The sequence below is a fragment of the Anser cygnoides genome, chromosome Z, assembly GCF_040182565.1.
Source record: "Anser cygnoides isolate HZ-2024a breed goose chromosome Z, Taihu_goose_T2T_genome, whole genome shotgun sequence".
Taxonomy (NCBI): Eukaryota; Metazoa; Chordata; class Aves; order Anseriformes; family Anatidae; genus Anser; species Anser cygnoides.
In genome coordinates this window covers 69157353-69179599 of record NC_089912.1, presented here as the reverse complement: position 1 = coordinate 69179599, position 22247 = coordinate 69157353, and the positions used below count along the sequence as shown (strand labels likewise).

Below are 22247 nucleotides of genomic sequence, written 5' to 3'. Positions count from 1 at the left end.
GCAATAAGGCCTCCCCTGAGCCTCCTCTTCTCCAGATTAAACAACCCCAATTCCCTTTGCTGCTCCTCATTAAGGGAAAGCGCAATTAAATGGGATGAGAGGGGGTGAAAAGCAGCCGTCCATCTCCAGGCCCCCAAGTGCCATCAGCCCCACAATGAGCCCCACACACTGCCACCCCAGCAGAGGGGCTGCAGCGCTCTCCCCTGCCACAGAGCACCCTGGGGTGCTAGAGCACTGCAGATGTACTCCCTTTTCCAGAGGGCTTCGTGTCACAGTGTATGTGGCCTGGTGCCATCCGCCACAGTGTCCAACAAGCCAGGGCCTGGGCTGTTGCACCTCTGTCCCCACTGGTGCGGGTCTCACCAAGCCCACTGCCACACCTAGGGCAGGAGCAGCACACAGGATTTCTTGTGCTGTTAAAACTGCGCGGTGCTGTGGATGAAGGCAGCATGGAAAGCAGGTCCAAGCCATGCTTGCACGGGTGCCAGCTCCGCCACTGTGGTGCTCTGAGGCCGCAGCCATGCCGCTTCACTGAGCATGAGGGAAGCAGCGGAGCAGCATCCTGCACAGCCAGCAGAGCTGCTGCGTGCCCTTGTTATCTCTAGGTTCATGCACTGGCTCTGGACTGCACCCTGGGAGAAAAGGCAAGGGAGCGTTGTTGGCAGAGAACTTCCCCTCTGCTGCCACAGCTGAATGTGGGCACCGCCAAGCCTGGAGTCCTCTTCTAGGCCGTCATCACCAGGGGCATCTGTAGCCAGCCAGACTTTGTGGTCTGCCAGCAGGTGAAAATGTATTCCTCCACATAAAACACCATTAGTATTTAGGATGTCAAAACAGACACTTTGACATCCCTTTGAAAGCCTTTATGTCAATCATAGCTGCAATGGCTGAATGTTCTTATGAGTTTGCCTACGTTATTCCCGTGAATCAACATGTTTTATGACCTTCTCCAGCACTTTTCCCTAGTGCCAGATCTGTGCGATTTGCTTCACCATATTCATCCTCCACTAAAAGGGTAAATGCTTATGAAGTTAACACATCTGTTCAGTATATAAATCCTACCACATCAAACAAAATGTAAGTAATAGCCATTCTGTCAAGTTCAAATTTAGTTTTATATAGTCTTTTTTAATATATAAACTCCTAGGTGCCTGTGCAGTGTTTTATAATGCAATAATACAAAACAAGTGTCAGTTTTATCGATACTGGTGGTTTGTAATGCAATACAAATAACTTTGAAGTAAAATTTAAGTTCCTTTTATTTCCTCATGTTATTGCCTAATGGATTTGCTAATATAATAATATGTATTTTTTCTTGTGTTAGTAGGTCTGTTCAGACTATTGTTTTTAGTCTAGAAGAAATTTCATTTCTAGAAGAATGACACAGTCATTCTTTTCTGGTATATGGGAGTATATTAGGAATGTTGATGCCTCATGTATTTACAGCTTCACTTTGAACAACTTTAAAACTAATGTTAGTTGAAGTACTCTATCTTCAATAGTTTGAAATTAAAATATTGCTGAAATTATCACTATAGGACCAAACCACTACACAGTAATTAAAAATCATTTATTTTTTCAGTACCTTCTACTTATCCAGACAAGGTTGATGCTTTGCTTATTTTTCATTATTTTGTCTTTTTTTCCTGACCATTTTTTTTTCCAAAGCATCTTCTATAGTGTTTCTTTCCTACTTTTTTTTTTTTTCCTATGGCTTCACCCTTTTAATTGTTTAGTCAGATTACATGGAAGCTTTCGAATGAACAATATATATTTTTTTTCTAATAACTTTTCGAATATGAAATTAGACTGACCACGCTGTAACTTTTCAGATTCTCCTTTTTCTCTCTTAGAGGTGTTTGTGGTGTTTGCCTAGTATACCTCTAGGATTCTGGAGTTATGTCACAGAATGGTATGACTCAGAAGTGTGACTGGTGCCTCCTCCTTCTCCTGACCCCTGTCAGAGTGCTTAGCACAACCAGCCATAAGGTGAATACCCCTAATATGTAAGCTGGCTGTTAATGTGTACCCTTGCCCCCTTCTCTCTCCTGTCTGGGTGTGGGGACACCCTCTGACACGGTGGCTAAGCCCATCTGCATTCTCAACACCCAGCTGCAGGGTTGCCTGGAGATGGTGACACCCGTCCTGGAACAGGGAAGTGTAACAGCATGGGGAACGCTGTCTGTAAAATTCAGCAAACCCTAAGTGGGACTTGGGCTGGAGCCACAGCTGGATGGCACAACCCGTGACCCCCTAGTGGCAAGGGATGTCTCCACCATCGTCTTCTTCCTCCCAGGGCAGAGTGAGTGACGCATTCTTTTACGTAAAGCCTGAGTCTAGGTTATGACTGTATCATGAACTGATAGATAAGGATTTGACCCAGTCTGCCGAGGGTCCAGCCAGGTGACTGAAAAAAACGGTGACTCTATAACTGAGAATTCTAGAAATTCTGTGCAACTGCAGGCTATGCTAAGTGCTAGAAAATGTAGACAACAAACTATGCTGATTGTCGATTTCTTTCTTCTGTAATATAAATCTCTAATTATAACCAGAACTGTGTGGCCTGTCCTCATTCTGCCAAGGATCCGTAAAGAATCTGTCTGTCCTCCGTAGTGTTGGGTGACAAGTTGTAAATCTCAAAATAACCTGGTTTATGGTGTGTTAAACAAACATGCGAACGATCTTTATCCATATCCGTAGTTCAATCCATATTAGCCATTTCTATGACTAAAAAATCTCTCTCTCTCTTTTTTTTTCTTTTTTCTTTTTTTTTTCTTTTTTTTTTCTCCTTGAATCACCTCAGTGACACTCTGGAAAAATCTGTATTCATTAAGATAGCCTGATAAGACTTCTGGACGCAACATTCCACTGAGTTTGGGCTGAATACTGAAACATAGATGTTCTCCAGCTCAGGACTTTGAACAGCAGTGTTGAAGAAGGCAGAGAACATTCAGCCAGACTTAAGTGTTAGCAGCCTTTCCCAGGGAGATCTGTAAAGTAGCAAACAGAGAAAAATGAATACTAAACTAATTATAGAAAAATGTGAATCATATGTTTTTCTTTTTTGAGGTAGAAGTTTGAGTCATACACTTTCATTATTTAATTAAAAAACCCTCTTGTCTGAAGAAATGAGGGAATTAATAAACCGCAGGTGGTGAGACCAAGAATTCAGAAGGTGTGCTGATGTGCCAGATTGAGCAAGTAACTATTTTCCAAAAGCAGTTGATTCAGATTATAAATGAAGACCAAGGGGACCATTAGATTATCTTGTTCAAAGCTGTCTACCCAGCAGCCTGATCTATACTCAACATGCTGGAGAGTCCTGTCTGGCTCCTCAAATGTTTGTGAAAATTGCTTAGTGCATTCGTACACACCCAGATATACTACCACAATGTCCTGATCATGACCAAATGATTCATCCAGGTAGAGAAGGAATTCAGATAGCTATAATGTGGCCTTTTCTGTTCTCTTATATTTGAAAAGCCTTATGAAATACCTGCTTATTCCTGTAATGATAGCAATCATATGTAAGAAATCTTTTCTATGTTAGAAGACTCAGCATGTTTCCATTGCACAATGTCTTGCTCCGTGCATAAAAGGGCTTTAATGTCATGCCTAGAGCAAGGCAGATGTATGCTGTTACACAAGAGAAAAACATATCCATAGAACCCCTTTGATAGGTATGCATAGTGAGACAATACCAGTGACTGTCTGAATTTTGTAAAGGAAAATAAATATGGGCTGTGCCTCAGACAGAATGATAAAGGACTCTTCTGATAATTCTCCTCATTCTATTACTGTCTCAAGAGCAAAGGGAAGATGTAAGGAGCTAATGAAAGTCAAAATTATAGTAATAACTGTAAAATGTAATACTTAAAAACTGTAACATGCTGAATTGTGAACTGATACTAAAAATCCTTAAACCGTGCATCTGTGACAAAAGGGTATCGGCTTGTTCCTTTGTTATCTTTATGTTTTCAGAGGAAGTGCACAGCTAGTACAGGATGTGCATTTATGTCTACTCAGTACTGCCTGCCGCCTTACAAGCTCCATGCCAAATCTGGTCTGCTGTGTGTAAGTTTCATACTTTTGTAACCCCAGGAAAGTTGGCTGACTAGTGAAATCAGGGAGAACAGTGTCTGGTGAATGCTGGGAGAGAGGATTGTTGAGTTCTTTTAATCCTAATATTTTCTTTTATATTATTTTGAATTTCTGGAAGAAAGAACAAATATAAGAATTCATGGGTTTATCAGATCCATAAACCATAGTGACTTGAGAATTATGAGAAGCGTTCCTAAAAGGATTGCATAGTGATTTAGTGCTAAAGTAACAGTAGGTGTTAAGTACTTTGTGATTTTTTCATTTTATCACAGCATATAAATTCAACAGCGTTGGCTATGTCAATGTTTGGCTGGAAAACCTCTTCAGGAAAATGTTTAAAAAAAAAATAGTTAAAATGTTACCTATGTTTGTTCTTAAACATAATTCATTTTTGTATAAGTGCACCATGAGTAGAAATAACATATAAAAACATTGTTTATAAGGATATTGTGTATATACTGCATCTTCATGTGTAACCCAGATTTTCGCAAGGAAATCTTTCATAACCTGATTTGCAAAAAATGGTTTTGTTTTGTGTTTATTTGTTAAGCAACAGTGAACATCAGGAAGTGAAACATGCTGATTTTCCCATACTGTTTAATGATCCATGGAAATCTAAAGGGTTTGCAAAGGATGAAAGCTAAACTAGCAGAAAAGTTTCTGACCTAGTGCACTATCAGTTCTGCTGTTCCCTGTGTTATACGCACAGGATTATTAACAGATAATTTTAGATTACTCCTCCTTTCAGGCCACATCATCTTCCTATAAAACTGTAGACCTATGGACTATCTTATTGCTGAGGAGAAATAAAGTCTGACTGATATGTTCATAAAATGTTAACCATAGATGAAAATTTACTTTGGAACTTGGAGACAATCAGGGCAACATCCCACATGCAATTAAGGTAGATAATACTGAGTGCAGTAAAAAATGAGAAAGCAGACAACCTAGAAATAATTCTTCCTGGTATCTAGGGGAGAATCTTCAATAACTTTTTTCTTTCTAGCATAGCATTCCACCCATCCATGCAAGACCATGTGTGCTGTGTGTCACATTGACTGTAACTGTGCCATTTACAACAGCAGCTTAACTACTCCATTTGCAGGCGCACAGATGGAGCAGACACCAAACTACATGTGCTGCTGAAAAAGCACCCGTTCTGTCATTTAAGTTCCTAATACCAGCCTCATGTACGACCCACAATGCAAGCCTCAAGCAGTGCCTGAGCTGCTAAAGGCACAATGATTTGCCTGAATGGTGGAGACTGAAGCCCTACATTCAGTTTCAGGAGAACTAGATGTCTGAAACCCTGCCTGATCCCTTAAGTAGGTATTTTGTAACTTACCTTAAGCACATATCTGTGTTAAACAATCAACAGAAATTTCATCATTAACCTAAAGCATTTGCAAGCAAGACATCAGGAGCTCTGCAATGAAAAAGGGAATACAACTAAAAATCATTTATTGTTAATTATTACTATTATTGCAGTCATAGGATCACTTATGCATTTAGCTTTCTGGTCTGCCTCTCCTTCTGAATGCCTTCTAGCTGTATTGGAGAGAATGTTCTACAGCTTTATTGCCATGATTTTTAAAGTGCAGCAAGTGTTTTTCACTTCACATTCTTATTTTGTTTCCTCTTCATGAGTTCTTACAGGAAATCTGGCAAAGACTGTGATGCAGGATCAGCACAAATCCCTGTTTTGTTTTTCTGCCTTTTTTTTTTTTCGCTGACAAGCAAATGTTCAGAGAAATGCAGCTTACAGTCTAGAAGGCTGGATTAAACCATTGGTCAAAGATGGGTGTGGGAGCTGCTAAGCTGTTACACCAAGAAACACTGACTCTGAGCTCTACTGGGAATACAATCCCCTCCTTAACTTTAATCCCTGTAAAACTACCTTTGAGACTGTTATATGCCTCATATTTAAATAATATCTAGTAAATAATATCAGGGATATGAGACTAGTATTTTTAGGTAAGTGTTGCTGCCAAGAGACAGCCAGAAAAAAAGAGAAAACAAAACAAAAACCTGAACATTAGATAAGGTCAGCTAGAGATGAGGACTTAACAAAGTAAAATTGGGACACATCTCTCCTTGTAGTGCTGCAAGAGTCCTTACAGATCTGGGGCCACAAATGAACAGCCACACAGACCGCTACTGACTGGAGAGATGTTGAGGCATGCTGTGACGACTACTTCTAGTCAGATCAAGGACTCAGTTACTTTTCAAGTTCCACAAGTTGAGCCAATGATTTTGGAACTGGATAGTGAGGAGACTCAAAAGTGAGTAATGTTGTTGCTGCCTGTAGTTAGATATACGATATGAAGCCTGTTCAGTGTGAATTCTTAGACAAGTCAAAAAGTTCATCCACGCATGTGTGAACATTTGAAATAGAGACAACTCCATTGAAGCAACCCAGAGGGGCTGCTAGTGAATTCTGCAGGGCAGATTTTCTCATGTCTTTTTGATTTGGAGTGATGTGACACAGTATGATTGCTTGTGCAGGTACTTCCAAAGTTGTCCTCGGGCAAGATGTCATTATATCTTCTTTTATACTCTCCCTTCTCTTCCTTTCAAACACCATGTTATTTCCTCTGTGCTGTGCTGCATACTGTGGCCTTTATGCTGGAATTCCATTGCAGTTCTACTTCTCTTTTTTAATTCTTCCCCCAACAGCCCAAAATGTAGGAGACCAAACCATAGGAAAATAGTAAGACTGCCAATGTAGGGATAAAATGTTTGTAAGGAGTAATAGCCCCCAGTCTTTGAAGGCCCATTGCCAATATACTGCAGAAATAATATTCTGTAGGCAGAATTTTACTTTGCCTTCGCGGTTATATTCAAGAACTGCACCCGTGAGAAGTAAATTATAGGACTGTAACATCACAGGTTTGGGAACTTCAGCTACATATATATTTCATCCAAAACATACACAGATAAGTGTATGTTACTTAATTATAATTTTCAGAACGAATGTGAAATCTTCAAGAGAATAGTTGTGGATTCCCCGTCCCTGGCAGTGCTCAAGGCCAGGCTGGATGAGGCATTGGGCAGCCTGGTCTGGTGGGAGGTGTCCCTGCCCATGGCAGGGGGGTTGGAATTAGATGGTCTTTAACGTCCCTTCAAAACCAAACCATTCTGTGATTCTACGATAGTAGGAAATACGTGCAAATCTAAAGCTGGTGATAGTCTTACTAACTGATCTCTTTTTTTCACCATTTAATTTGAATTTATGAAAATATATTATGTGCTCCAGTACTACAGCTATTCCTGTCCATTAAATAAATTGGCATTTAACACTTCTGGAAGGTATGCAATCATGCAGCATTCTCATTACATTCTGAGTGTGGGGAGTGTGGGATGCAAATACCAAGTAGCTATATATCAGTAAATGGTAATGTAGCTGCTGAAATACTATTTGCTGAATGCAAAACTTGTAAAGTCAGTACAGTTTTGTTATCAGAAATTAAATCAAGGCAGGGACTGAGTTTTAGTCACTATGGCTTTCTCTTTAAATAATAGCACTGATGACAACTGGAAAGGTGTTACCTTAAGATAGTTGATACAAGCCCTTCTCCCATATTAACTGGTGTTTACTGATCTAACTTGAAGATTTGACTCTTCCAGATTTCCATCAGCTTTCAGAAACAGAGGGAGGTGGTTAGTCTGTTCAGAATTTGATTGCTGCAAGCAGATGCAACTCTCCCTCTACTTCCATATAACATATGCTTAATAAAACAGTTCAGACCTTCCACCAGTCTTTAGAAGGTCAGCATTGCTTTACAATATTTATTTATGTACAGAGACCAATTGAACTATCTACATTTGGAGCTCATTTTGGTTCTAGGAAACCCTCTTTTTGTGAAAATAGTTTTTGCTCATGGTGGGAGTAGAGGAGTAGATGGCTATCAATTTCAGCTCCTTGAATGCTGTAGCTGTAAAGTGTAGTCTGTTAAGTGAAGACTCACTTAGATCTATCTATTTTTATATTTCATCTTCAAATTGCTTCAGCAGTTCACAGACAACAAGCTACTGAGAGTGCTTTGATGCTGAAATTGCAGCTGCTTTTGAATTTCCAAGATGGACAGGATAGGAATAAATGGTTGGTTTAGTCAGTTATGCCTTTGTTACTGGTGCTGGTGGCACACTCGCATACTCTTGCCCTAAGAAGGGCACACAAGATTTTTTCACAGTTCAGCATTCCAGGTCTATAATATCTGAAAAGAAGTATCATCAGCAATCAATCTGCAACATCATGTATTTGAAGCCACATTTTTTTTTTAAAGTTTGTCAAACTCCATTTCATGTAAAATGATCTCCATCTTGCACTCAGCTGAATCTACCCCTAAGCTCTCTTAACATCTGTTGCAGACCATGATGTTGGCAGCCACTGCTATATATCAGGAAAATAAGGCAACATAGAGCCACAGAAAGGAATTTGACTGAAAATACGTTGTCGATTTTTTCATCACAACTCAACAGATCTTGAAACAGATCTTGAAAAAAGCCTTTTGCATACAAAATCCCTCTCATTCATTGGCTGGACCGAGTTTTCACTTCAGTTTTCATGTATTTTACAACAGGTTAGCAAAAAACAGCTTTGAATTTCCTGTAAAGTTCACAGTATGTTGTCACTGAAGCCTATGCATTATGCTGTTATAGTTTCCATTCTCCAGATAGGGTTCAGTGCAGTGAGCTATGCTTGGATGACCTGTTATAAATCATTAACAAGAACTTGTTTTTATGGGTATTTCTGGTGAGAGACCTTTACTGTCACCTGGAATGAACTGCTGTGAATTTAGCAGATGAATCATTTTCTTCCACATCTCCTGAGGAGAGTTATTGGGTGTAAAGATATTAATGGGGGTTGTCTGTATTGCTGATCTTCTAAAGTTATAATTACAGCTACACTCTCTTTAAGGCCTGGTCTGTTAATGTGAAGAGAACTGTCTAAATACAGCAAAATCAGAGGGGTTGTTTAACCTATTGAACTCATGAACTCATATTCCTTAGTCCAGATCTTTAATCGCTTTAGTTATGCACAGACTCAGTGCCCAGTACTGGAAAGCCTAAAGCTGCCTGCTGAATCCGAGGTGCACGTGCATCATCCCTGTGGAAAGAAAGATCAGGGATCACTGTGTGGAATATGAGATCCACGTAGGAGATCTGTACAGCCAGCCAGCTTCGGGCACTGTGTGATTATGTTTGTTTTTCCTGGTTTATTGTCTACCACACCAGGAGCCTAAGCAGAACCAAACCAAAGGCATTTTCAGTTTTCTTCTGTAGATCACAAGACTGCTAAGTATTACTAAATATGCTAAACCACACAAAAGTATAGAAGATTTCCTATACCTATGATCTCAACCACTTCTTCTTAACGACCTCTTAGGTACGTACCATTAGGTAATTTGTTCGTCCTCAGACAATATGATGACCACAGATCTTAGGCCCACTGAGGTGGTGTGGAACTTATAGGCTGACAGTTATTGCAGGATAAATGCAGAAAGGAAACGGAGCCAACAAGGAACTCAGAACATACGTAGATATTCAGCAATAGGGTCAGTTTGAACTTGTAATGTGTGCAATGATTATAACTGAGGACATGTCTGATGGAAAAAATGATTTTCCTTGTTAATTACAGTGTGAGACAGGTTAAAGTAGAGAAAGATACTGCATTATTAAAATGGAATTTCCAAGAAGGAAAACAAAGCATCTATTTAAAAAATCGGAGCTTCTTTTAGACCCATTGTTATTTTTTAAATAGACAGCTGTGTGTATCAGCTGTTCCTTAGTTCACTGAAGCAAACTCCAGGACTCAGTGTCTGAAGCAACATGTTTTGTTGCTTCCTTTGAATTCTGTCAAGTATGCATTTGGCTATCTTGCACTGCTCTGGCAGAAGACCAATATTGCACTGCTCTCCCTCTTTCCGGAGTTACTTTAACTAATGAACTTGTGGTTCCGATTATTTTGCTGAATCTATTTTATTGTAACATATATTCTTAGTTTCCACTTATATTAACCTTTATTTACAGCATTTAACCAAAGTTTAAGGTTAAGCATTAAGTCAATGGCCTGTTTTTGTTGTAATTTATTCCTCTATAAAGTATGAGTAAGTTCACTGAGTTGACATAGTTACAACGTTATAAAATGAGAATACATACAAGAATAATCAGTGGAGACTTACAATCTGCTGATGGACTTTGAATTCCCTGTTTGTGACATCCTTCAGTCCCAAGAGCAAAGACACTGAAGTCTTGAGATCTTGTGACAGAATTTGTGCCGGATCCACGTTCTGCCTCTGTTCTCTCATTATTTGCACACGTTGCAAATTACTACAGCAGACTTTACCAGAGTATAATTGCCAACAGCCTCATAATTCCATGTCCATCTGGGATTTTTTTCAGAAATGTGTATGATACCAATTACCAATCTAGATGACAGAAATAGTAAACATCAGTTAATTTCCAAATTTCCTTCACATTGGCATTTCTGTGCTGTTATGCTTTGAGAAGTTTGATACATATCAAAAAGTGTACAGTTTATGCTCAATATGAAGGGAACAGGGCTGTTATTTCCCCCAGAACCATTTTTCCCCCCTGCTAGGAAAGAGAGTGAGTAGTAACAGGATGATAATTATAAAAATTATTTTCTTTGAAACTGAAGACTTGTCCAAATTAGAGCTGATAACTGCCTCCTGCAGTGAGACTAGAACATTCTCAACAGCTAAGAAAATGCTTGCAGTGGAAATCAAAATTAAGATTTAGAACAATTATTTCATTAGAAGCTATGGATAAAGGGCTACAGGAGCCTTCTAATTAACAGGGGCAGGCTGTAAGAAACTGAATGTTTAGAATTTTATACTGTAAATTTTACAATTATGTATTCAAGAAATGCAGAAGTGGATTTTTTTTCCACTCAGAAAGGGTAATGCTTCAGACAGAAGTTTAAACATATCTAGGGGGTCATACATTTCTAAAACAACTGAATTCAAACCATCTACACCCACAGCCAACATAATATTCCTTACCACTTGCTTTAAGATGGAAAAAGTTTCTTCCTCAAGAAATCTTGAGGCAGAACAATGGTCTTAGGTAGGGTGAATGTTATAGGGCAAGATGCTTATGGCTTATAATTATGAATGTGGTTAAGGCCTTCTTCTCAACATTGTCAATGTTGTAATAGCTATCATGTAATGTAATACTAAATAATGTAATAAACAGTAATCATCAGCACAGTGATAGCTGGTAACAGAACTGCTGCTTCTCATCTCTCTGTAAGGCAACTGAGGGTCTGCAGGTTTCTCTGCATACTATTTGGGAGCAAATACTAACTTTTCAGCAGTGACCACTGTGGATTTCCATCCTCATCAGGAAGTTAACTGATTTATAAGTCAGCTGTTTCAGCTCACTCTGTCTGGACCCTTTATTCTTCAGTAGTTCTGAGCTGCGAGTCTCAGCTGCGCTCAGTGGTATAACTTATAGCTCGTAGGCTCAGCACTGGTTAATTAAACGTTGTGCATGTCCCTCTGCATAGCTGCAGAAGAAATGGGAATGGAGTACTGCTCTTTATTTCATAGTATTTCCGCCTGTGTTGCAGTAACTGGTAAGACACCAATTGTCAGTTACTACTGAGCTGTATCTTACTCCTCTCCCTGTTCACAGAGCTGTACCTGCTGCATTTCTTTTTAGCTGCTTCAGTGCTCATTTAGGAATTGACAGACCTGATGTGTACCAAATACTTCCAGCAAACCCTGTAGGGCTTTATTAGCACTGAAAATCAACAATTTATCTTGAGGCAACAGGCTCAGCAAATAATCTGTCTCTTGCAACAGTACAGGACATCATCACAGCTCTGAGGGCTTGGTTCCAGCTATGAGGCCTGGCAGAGTACACAGAGATTCACTTCACTAACAACATAAGCAACATGAGCACGTCCCACTTCAAACAAACAAATAAACCAGTCCCTCTCTGACATCTGTTTCTGCTTTCTTCACTGTGTCCTCAGAGACTATGGAATAAAACTTCAGATCTTTGTCCTTCTTTCCACTGGCTTGAGTGTAGCACATCCTGACGATAAACCCCGAGGTCAGCAGTTCCATTCCTCGTGCCCAACAAGACTTTCGACCAGAAGCATGAAGCTCGTCTATGCAGGAGACAGTCTCAGGCCACAGAGCTAAGCAGTGTAAATCTCACCACCTTAAACTCTGCAGGCATACTGCTTTTAAACACTTATTTCTCCATAAACACGTACTTTGAAGGAAATCTATCTCAAGCAAATTGCTGTCAAAGTAAAACACTTCATGCATGAACAGTTCCCTCTCTGAGGAAGGGGTAAGAAAGCAGCTTCACACAAATGTTCTCAGGCACCTCAGTGATGACAATGTGGGAAGAAAATGTAGCAGAGATAAATGGCTGCTGCCAGTAGGTAGAGCTTCATGGCTTTCTTGCATCTACATTGCTTTAAATGTCAGGAGATCTGGACGTTAACCTCCGGCATAAGCTGTCGAACTGGCAGATTCTCCACAAGTTTTAATGCCAGCTGACGTAACCCAGAGCAGCTGTGCAAGAGGAGCTCTGCAGTGCTCAGGCGCTCAGCCTGGGTACACCACCCTCTAAGCAACCACGAGATAAAGCATAAGTGCAAAAACCTGCTAGCTCAGCATTTTTGTGAGCGGAGAAGTACCTTCCCCCTCTGGCTGTGTTCACAAAATAAGGACTCGTTGGCCCACCCCTCCCCGCTGGCTGTACCACTGCCTCCAGCTCTCTGGGGTGACCGGTGCCTGGCACGACCCGAAATTCAGCCCTCGCGCCTGGCACGCCTCGCCGTTCCGCGTGACAAGACGCTTCTGTTCGCAATTAGTTAACCCAGAAATATTTTGGCCACTTTTGCTGGAGGGGTTTGCTTTGCTTGCAAGGTCGTTCGCAATGAGCTCCCTGAACTTTGAACCGTGTCTGCACAGCGAGATAAACAAGAGCAGTATAAATACCGCAGCCCTGCTCCCCACGCTGCTTTCCTCCGCGGCGCAGCGGAGCGCGGCTGCCAAGGCGAGTGGGGAGGAAGGGGTAAGTCTGCTGTTCTCGCTTCGACAAAGAGCCGGGACTTCAGATTTGGCAGGGCGTCCGCTTGTTTCTCCGGCGGAAAAGGCCGACTGTGGAAATTTCCATTGGAAAACAAAAAGCGAAGGGAAGTGTTAAGTTGGAGCACGGCTCCCGTCTGGAGGCTGCACAGGCAGAGCAGCGTCGCCAGATGTCCCAGGAGCTTCGCACCTTCCTAACGGAGCCCCGTAAAGGTGGACGGCTTCCCAGACTTGTGGAAAGAGTGAACAGCTGGCTCTGCTGATGCTTATTGGGCCACTATCTCATCCTCCAAGTGCTGTACACAAAAATGATTTTGGTAGAACTGCAGGCAGGGAACGTGGGGACAGCAGCATTCCTCAAAATTATGCTGGCTCTTGTTTGAAAGATCAATAATTAAAAGTTTTGTTGTTGTTGTTGTTGTTTTATTTTTTGTTTGTTTGTTTTTTGTTTGTTTTTTAGAATGTGACAAGATTGGTGATAAGCATAGCTTTTAGCCTTTATCAAAACTTGCTGTTTCCAAAACATCCTGTGTTTACTATCAGACTCTGATGGGTGTGTTGGAATTATACAATTCTGCAGCCTAGGATGTGTTTGGGAACAGTTTTAATACTTTATTTGAGAGTTTCCTGCACATATTAAGGCAAAACTATTATGCTATTGGAATAGAAGGATAATTACAGAATTTCTTGTATGTTTTGATTTTCATAAACATTAATGGACTCAGTGTGGTCAGGAGTTTTTGTAAGATATGGCAAATCTGAAACTTGAGTTTTCATTTCCTGCTTTTGCAAAATTGTTTCTATTCCTGTATTCTTCAGAGATTTCTCAACGGGATCCAAGTGCTACAAACTGACTTTTAAAAAATTTTGTCTTTTTTTTTTTTTTTTTCCTTTTTCCTGCCAGGATCTGTAATGCTTGCTATGTATCAATATACTCTGGTGGTGCAATTTCTTTTAAGTCAGTGGACTTGCTGTTGAGCGGGTTGGATTCATACCATAATCTGGAGTGAACTGGCCTGGATTCTTACTGGTGTAAACTGTCTCAGCACCACTGATGTCAAAAAACAGGAAATGGGGCTTTTTAGTAGCGTTAAAAGAAATTTCAGTTATTCTGAACACTTTTCAACAACAACAAAAAAATATAATCTACTTAATATACGAGAACTCAACTGCAAAATGGAAGAAATATGATTAAGGAGTCAACAGTAGTTCAATTTTATGTCCTTTTATTTTATTTACTTTTTTATTTTACTGTTTTGTTATGGGAATTTCAGGGTCTGAACTTCGTTTAGGCATTGATCTCATTTTGTTTATTTTCTCTCTTTTCAGATAAAGCCCCGCCATGTGGGCAGGGCTGGGGCTAGTTCTGGTTCTCTGTCTCCTCCCAGGAGGAGGGACAGAGACCCAGAACTGCCAGGAGCCCCCCGAATGGCGGGTCGGGGAGGAGAACCCGATGCTGAACTCGAGGGGTTCGGTGACGGTGGTGGCTCTCCTCCAAGCTAGCTGATACCTGTGCCTGCTGCAGGCTTCCAGGTGAGCGTAAATCTCTTTCCCAGCGTTTGTTAAAACATGAGTGGTCGATTTTTTTAAAGCCATCTGAGGATAATACATGTGCCTAACTACAGAGGCACTCAGTGAACACTAGCTTCCTCAAAAGCCACTGGCAATCCCAGCTGGCATATGTGGCCTGGTGTGGGAGGATTCTGCGCCAGTGGCAAAGATTCTTCAGCTCTTAGCTTCATCCTGACTAACAGATCGTGTTCTCCAGATGGTATTTACAGCATCAGATATGATCAACTTGACATTAATGAAACCCAAAACACACAGAAAGCCAGCAGAAACAGTTCCTCAAGAGAGATGCTTCAGATAAGAACAGATAATTAATGTAGTAACATGCTGAAGCCAAGAAACGTAATTCTCTGACTTGGCTAGAACATCTGAAACAGGCCAGTTATCACTCATTTTTTATGTAAAATCTGTAAAGGGAACGAAAAATCAAAATGCAAATTTTAATGTGCTATCCCAGCCTCTATTCAGAGGTTGTAGATACAAAAAAAAAAAAAATCCAGAAGATGCAGTAGGAACTGGCCTTGCAAAAACTGAAAAGGCATTTAAGGGAATCATCGCTGTTAAATTTTTGTCCAGGTCCTGAGATGTTAGTGCACTGGTTTCTTGAACCTACCTCAGTAGAAATAACTAGGTACCATGACAGTAACAGGAGCAAGAAAATAACTTTGAGCTGACCCAAACAGGAATTACATACAACCCTTATCTTGGATTAATTGAGCTGTTGTGAAATCACTTTGGCTTAAAAATTCATACTGCTGGTTTCACAGCTTGATTTTGATCACTGTAATAACACATGTGTTTTCTCCCCTAGGCTGCATAAGTTCATATGATAATAGTCTTTTCAAATTTTTCAAGAGATGGATTTTGAAAAAATGGTAAATTTCTACCTCCATCAAAGTCAAAAGTGAACTCTGTGGTTGGCTTTCATAGTAGTTGGACTTGATTCCATGCATTTTAGAAAGGCTGTATTCTTTCAAGTTCTAGAGTACCTCCTGAAAGTGAAAAAACAAAAGTGTTTTGTAGAGTAATTTATTTGGAATGATCCTGATCAAGTGAACGAAAACGTTTTACAGCAAGAAAGCAGCTTTCTGTATTAAGTAGCAAGGAAAAAGGGGTTTGTGGCAGAACAGAAAAAGAGGAAAACTGATTCCTGCCAGCCAGTTTTTGAACACACTCTATATAGCCATTTTTTCAATCCTGCTAATGTAACATCCCTTTTCTGACTATCATGTCTGACTGCTATACAAACCTATTATGTTATAAAGGTTTGCTTTCTTGATTGTTTGTCTTCCCGATGCATTCACTCTGTGCATTCTTTAACCAGCTATGTGACCCAAAGCTCAGCATTTGAATAAAGACATCTCATAAGCTATCTGTTAGACCATGAGGAGTGTGAAAGAACTGCAATAAAAATATCACTGAATTCATCTGAAAGCAGATGTCTTTTTTACTTAGCTTTCTAAGCTTTTGTAGAGTCTGGCTTGGTGACAGTATAGAATCATGCTGTCATTTAGATTGGAAAAGACCTTCAGGATCATCAAGTCCAATGACATAGTGGATAGTTATGGCAAATAGCAGGAAAGTTTTAATATTTTTAGATTGTTGACATTAAAACTCAGAGGGAAAAAAATGGCTGTAATGTAAGGAACATGGAACATGTTACATTTTGTTGAATGTGGAGATTAACTTATGTCTGGAAGCATGCATACATTTAAGAATTATGTTTTTGTATTGCAAAGCAAAAAAAAATCTTACAATTCCCAATGGATTTATGGTCTTGCTTCTTCACATTCTCCTCTAGACTGGAGGACCTGCGAGTGAAGCTAGAGAATGAAGGACTTGTCAATGTCTCGTATGTGGTTGTCAACCATCAAGGAGCTTACTCCCAGAAGAAATTTCACCTACTGAAAGAAAGTGTTTCAGAGTACATTACCGTCTACCAACAAGATGAACAACAAGCTGATGTGTGGACCACCTTAAATGGAAACAAAGATGATTTTCTCATCTATGACAGGTCTGTGTTTAAAAGGAAAACCAGGAAAATATTTGGACATACTTAGAGTAATGCTTTGTGAATCTCTATATTAATTCGTTAAAATAATCTCCTAACAAAGATGTTATAATCTACATTGCTCTGAGTAAAGCACTTGTACTTTTACTGGAAAAAGGAAGCTACAAAAAGAAAAGTCTGCTTTTGCATTAGTGAGTTTGGGATAAGTACATTCTTCTTCATAATTACTCTTCTTCATAATCAACTGCCTAATATTTACTGCTATTAATTTTAGAATAACATAATTGAGTGTAGAATTTGATGATTCTGGGCTTAAGCTGTTTTTATTCTCTGACAACTTCATTACATCAATGTACATGAAAGTAGAACCAGAAAAGCTACCTGACTTCTCATGAAAACATTTTGACCGAAGTTGCTGAAAGTGTCACTGGGACATGTATCTTTTGGCAGAACTAGTAATAAATATTTAATTGAAATCCTGATTTTCCAGTTTTGAAGTGATGGAAATTATTTGAAAATTCTTGCAATTATAAGATGTCCATCTCAGTTACTATTATGCTAAAGAACATTCTCAGTTCATACTGAAGCATAAGGAAGTTTGTTAGAGAAATAGAAAGTTACTTAATCTTTTTTTGTTGTTGTTGTTCTTGGGTAACATGATGAAATTAGGCATCAAATGCTAAATTAGGGAGCAAATATGCCCCAGTATGGAAGGTTGCTGTTGTATGACAGACAAACGGAACGAGACTGTATGTCGTCCATAGAGAGGCCCCAAAGCTGATGCCTGGCCCACATTTAAAGGTTGAACAGTTCTGTGCTGTCGACACATAGGATACACCTACACTGACACTGCTAATTGGTTTGGCAATAGTTTGGCTGTGATCCATTTTGGTTCTAGGAATTTTTGTCCTGCCAATCCGTGGTCCTAGATGTGTACTGCAAACGTGTAGTGAGCTAAGGCTGGAGGAACTTCTGTTGACATTGCAGGTGGGGCGCATAAGAAGGTGCCCTTGTGTACAGTTTACACTTTTAATCCAGCTTGTCAAGGACATACCAGGACATTAAAATACAGACTGGGGCACATACGCACTGTAAAAATCCCCTCATGCACACCAGGTCACTAATGGAGATAGATCACAATGCTCATTCCCATAAAAAAAAACAAAAACAACAACGAAGAAACAACATTAAGTTGCATTAAAACATTCCTTCTATCAGAGTGCATGTTAGGGAAAGGTTCTGCACCCAGAGGGTCGTTGGGCACTGGGACAGGCTCCCCAGGGCAGTGGTCAGAGCACTGAGCTGCTGGAGTTCAAGGAGTGTTTGGACAACGCTCTCAGACATTTGGTTTGTTTTTTGGGTGGTCCTGCATGGAGCCAGGAGTGGGACTCGATGAGATGTGTGGGTCCTTCCAGCTCTGATATTCTGTGGTTCTTTGGATACAATAACCAAGTGGTGATTTGTACCACTAGGCAAACAGCCCTCCTCATTAGCAAGATAGGTCTTGCTAATGTGTACCTTTGGTAATCCGGGTGCAGCTGAAGCCGAGTTTTGTGCACATCGAGTTGTTATGTCAGTCAGAAATCAGGCTTCACTCTATGACCGACGCAGCTGAGCAGACAGGTATTTGTAAGGCAGATACTATTTTTTACTGTAAGTTTCTTGGAGAAAAATGCTCTCTGTTGGTCTGTACATTATGGGTGGACTGACGTGTAAAATAAGGTATGCTAAGAAGACGTATTTAATTTTATATATATTTTTATGTATATGTAACCATGAAGTTCTTTCTCTTCTTAGATGCGGCCGCCTAGTGTATCACCTGGGTCTTCCCTATTCCTTCCTGTCTTTCAACTATGTAGAAGAAGCTATTAAGATTGCATACTGTGAAAACAAGTGTGGAAATTGCTCTTATACGGTATTTTCTAGTTTCATTCTATATATACTAAGAAAGTAAACTGAATTTGAGTGGTACTTACAATTTTTATCTTCAGTGTGATTAATCCTAAAAGACATTATTTTGAGTCTACACATTTCGTGGGTCTAACAGAGGACATTTACATATTTTTGAAAATGAATTAGATGTAATTTAGAACAGACTGATTATTTAAATTCCTGCCCTTGACGTAAATGCAAATCATTTTTAGAAATCTAAATACAACTTCGTATGGTAATTCTGTTTCTGGAGCTAGTGAGCATTTAGATACTGTTTTTGGGGACAGGTAGGTAATTAAATAATATTTTTTGGGGAAACCTGGGAGCTAAATCTGAGCTGGTGTGAGTTACTATTCCTTTTAGTTTATATTTGAACGTATACAACATACAATAATATATTGTCTATAAATAAATGTAAATGTATGCAGTATACAATCATTAATTTTAAAAACTGGTAATACAATGTGACAATTATTACCATTATGAAAAAAAAAGGGTAGCTTTGTTTCACGTGTAACTAGGGATCAGAAATACTTCAAGGATTACCAAGAAACGTACATACATAGTCATGAAAGTTCAACAAGAATCATTGTTTTGGTTTCTATCATACAGCTTTCTAGCTAAATGTAGGCCTCAGGCAGGTCAGATGTGGGAATATTTTTATTAGTTATTATGTAAATTATATTTTCTAAAATTTAATGTTAAGAGGCCTGTCCAGCTTTCAGTGTTGTAAAGCAAGATTCCTTTTGACACATTCATATCTTTTTTTCTTTTCAGCAAAGCAGCACTTTCAGAAACAAGCACCTTTTTTTTTTTTTCCCTCTGGGCTAGCTTTAGGGGGGACAATTCAAAGTATTTAAATGCTAAACACCACATATGATGTTCAGAAGGCACAAAGCAGCTTTGCGCCTAGCTCACGTTCAGCCCCTAGTGCTTACAGAAATAATCACAGTCGGAATCATGCAGTCTGATAAACACAACAGTTTGGGAACTGAAATAGGACACGAAAAGTATGTGACAGAAAATCTTCCCTGCCCTATTACACAGAGTTACAGCCAACCAGGCAGCAGTGACACATGAATGTGCTTTAATCTTCAGATGGAGAAACCATTTTGAACAACTTTGCCAGCTGCAATGTTCTTATTTAAAGAAAGCTTTAATTTCAGCAACTGAAGATATATTGCTGACTGGTTTACCTATTTTTATGGAAAGATCTTCCACAGTCCAACTCTTAGTGGTATGAGATCGGTTTTCATAGCTGCTCCACTGACGTGCTTACCTGTGCCTGAAGTGTACAACCACAGAAAAGTGGCAGTTAAGCTAGGCATGTGGGTGATACGGGGGATTTTTGTGCCTTGAACAAATCTTGGAGGCAGATGTTTCTTCCCAGTTTTTCTTTTGTAATTGCATCACCTTTCAGAGGGTGTGGTAGGCTCTGTTCTTGAAGCCAACATGTTTGGATTTCCCCTCCCCATCCACCTCCAGGGCAGACAGGTTACAGAGAGAACTTTTTTGGATAGTCTTTGTATTTTCTGATTTTTGTTGGAAGCTGGAATGTTAAATGCATTGTTCTTTTCTGTAAGGAAATACAGACTGTAGCTCACCCCTTATATTACTCTATGAGTTTTTAAAAAATACTTATAAACAGCAGTTTAAGATATCTCATTGCTTGAGTTCTAAGTACTGTGGAAATACTTAGGTGATTAATATTTACAAGTAGTTTAATTAAATACAATGCTTTGTATAAACTTCTGTTTTGCAGGAACCTGATATTGATGAAACATGTGAAAACATCACTAAAAAAGCAGATAAAAAGCTAGCAGAGGTAGAACCCAAACCAAGTGGTCAACACTCAAATCACCACCACCAACTGCGCAAACACAGACACCACCACCACCACCATCGTCATTCCAAAAATCAGAACCATCAGGCTCCTTCTGAAACTCAAAGACGTCATCCTCACAGCGGTCGGCGTCATAGAGTTTTTGACCATAACATACATGATCAGACAGGTAGCCATGAACACGTAGAAATTGTTCATCCAGGAGAAGGTGTGGAAATTCTTAGACAAGGTACAAAACTATGAAAAAAAGGGAAAGCTAGCTGTAAAAACCAGTTAACCTGAAATTGGCAGACAGCATCGTCAGACTCAACATCTAGTAGTTGATGTTGTCATTGTCGACACCTTCTGTTTGAAGAGCTAGGAAATTCTGTCACTTGACAGTGTCGCGGAGCACTTCCAAATTCTTGCAGTTGACACGGCCAGCTGTTAGCAGAGGACATCACTGAATCCTGACAGTGACGTCTGCTCACTGCTGCCTGAGAGTCAACAGCAGCAGGAGCAAGTGAAACTAGCGACACCTGACAGTGACAGGAAAAGGCAGGAAACTGAGCATGAAAAACAAACTAAGCACCTTAAAAATGCAAGGATGGCCTATTGCCTAAATTTATTTAATTGCAACAGTGGAAAAATGATAGATTAAATATTTCCATAGCTCCCAAATGAAAATTAGACCAAGACAGGTGACAGGAGTGTAGAGTTAAGGTTTTGCGAAGAGCAGTGCTCTTGGAATTACACAATACCTGTCAAACTCCATCAACAAAAAGTTTATTAATATAAAGGAATTTAATTAACCCGGAGTTTGTTTTTCAGTTCTATGTGGGAGGTGTCGGCATTCTTGATTAATTTGTCTTCCTTGTTTCTCTTCTAACATTCTGCTTGCATTTGTGAGGACAGGAACGTAAACTATGACCTAGGGGTTCCTGTCTGATGTTTTGCAATCAAGAATAGAAGAAAAGCAAAACAGACACTTTAATCTTTTTTTTTTCTTTTTTTTTTTTATTAAGATGGAATATACTCAAAAGCTTTTTCTGACCTGGGGATACAAATTATGTACAAGAAAAGCTTATTTCTAAACAGTGTGCCAAAATAACTTTTTAACTCAAGTGTAAGATACAAGCAATAATTGCATTATTTTAAAATCACAGTTATATGCTTTACTTTTGTGGGTTAGGTGCAGTATCAGGATCCACTGATACATTCTACTACAGTTTGTAAAATCCCACTGAATCAATAAGATCATGGCTGAAGTGAGAAATGTTAACAATTCTTTGTGCAGAATCAATGTTTGTAACAAGGGACAAAACAAACTCAGTCCTGGTTTAGTGTTTATCTTTGTTTATGACAGTACTGAATTTGTTAAATCTGTATTGATTAGTAAGGTAATATACCACTGACATTTGTGTAATTTCTCTGTTTGTAGCTTAGCATTCTCTAATTTTGATTAACCAAGCTGAATTACAGATACAGTTGTGCAAAGGATTCCTGAATGAACAGAGTATTCAAGAAAGGAAAGCTGCTTTGAAAGCATACGCCATAAGTAATGATGATTTAATAGGAAAACTATTACTCCTACGAAACCTGAATCTTTTTATGGTGAATGCTAATTAGCAAGAAAGTAGTACTGGATATAAACAGAATGCATACTTTTGGAATATATGAAATGAGAATTTTCAATAAAAAGTATTCAGTATTTCTTCCTCTGTTGTTTTTACTT

General features: G+C 39.4%; 1 protein-coding gene and 1 long non-coding RNA gene across 2 annotated transcripts; one reads left to right on the top strand and one right to left on the bottom strand.

The window, feature by feature from the left end:
• Nucleotides 1-2383: 2383 nt before the first annotated feature.
• Nucleotides 2384-12864, bottom strand: LOC106036284 (uncharacterized). Its single transcript, XR_010827924.1, has 3 exons — nt 10287-12864; nt 5447-5527; nt 2384-2990 (listed from the first exon to the last, which is right to left on the bottom strand). It is a non-coding gene; the product is annotated as an uncharacterized lncRNA (long non-coding RNA).
• Nucleotides 12865-13023: 159 nt separating this feature from the next.
• SELENOP (selenoprotein P) lies at nt 13024-22223 on the top strand. The gene is made up of 5 exons (XM_013181719.3): nt 13024-13164; nt 14508-14711; nt 16549-16761; nt 18556-18673; nt 20453-22223. The coding sequence occupies exons 2-5, from the start codon at nt 14521-14523 to the stop codon at nt 21098-21100; spliced, it is 1170 nt and encodes a 389-aa protein (XP_013037173.2). The 5' UTR covers nt 13024-13164; nt 14508-14520; the 3' UTR covers nt 21101-22223.
• Nucleotides 22224-22247: the final 24 nt, after the last annotated feature.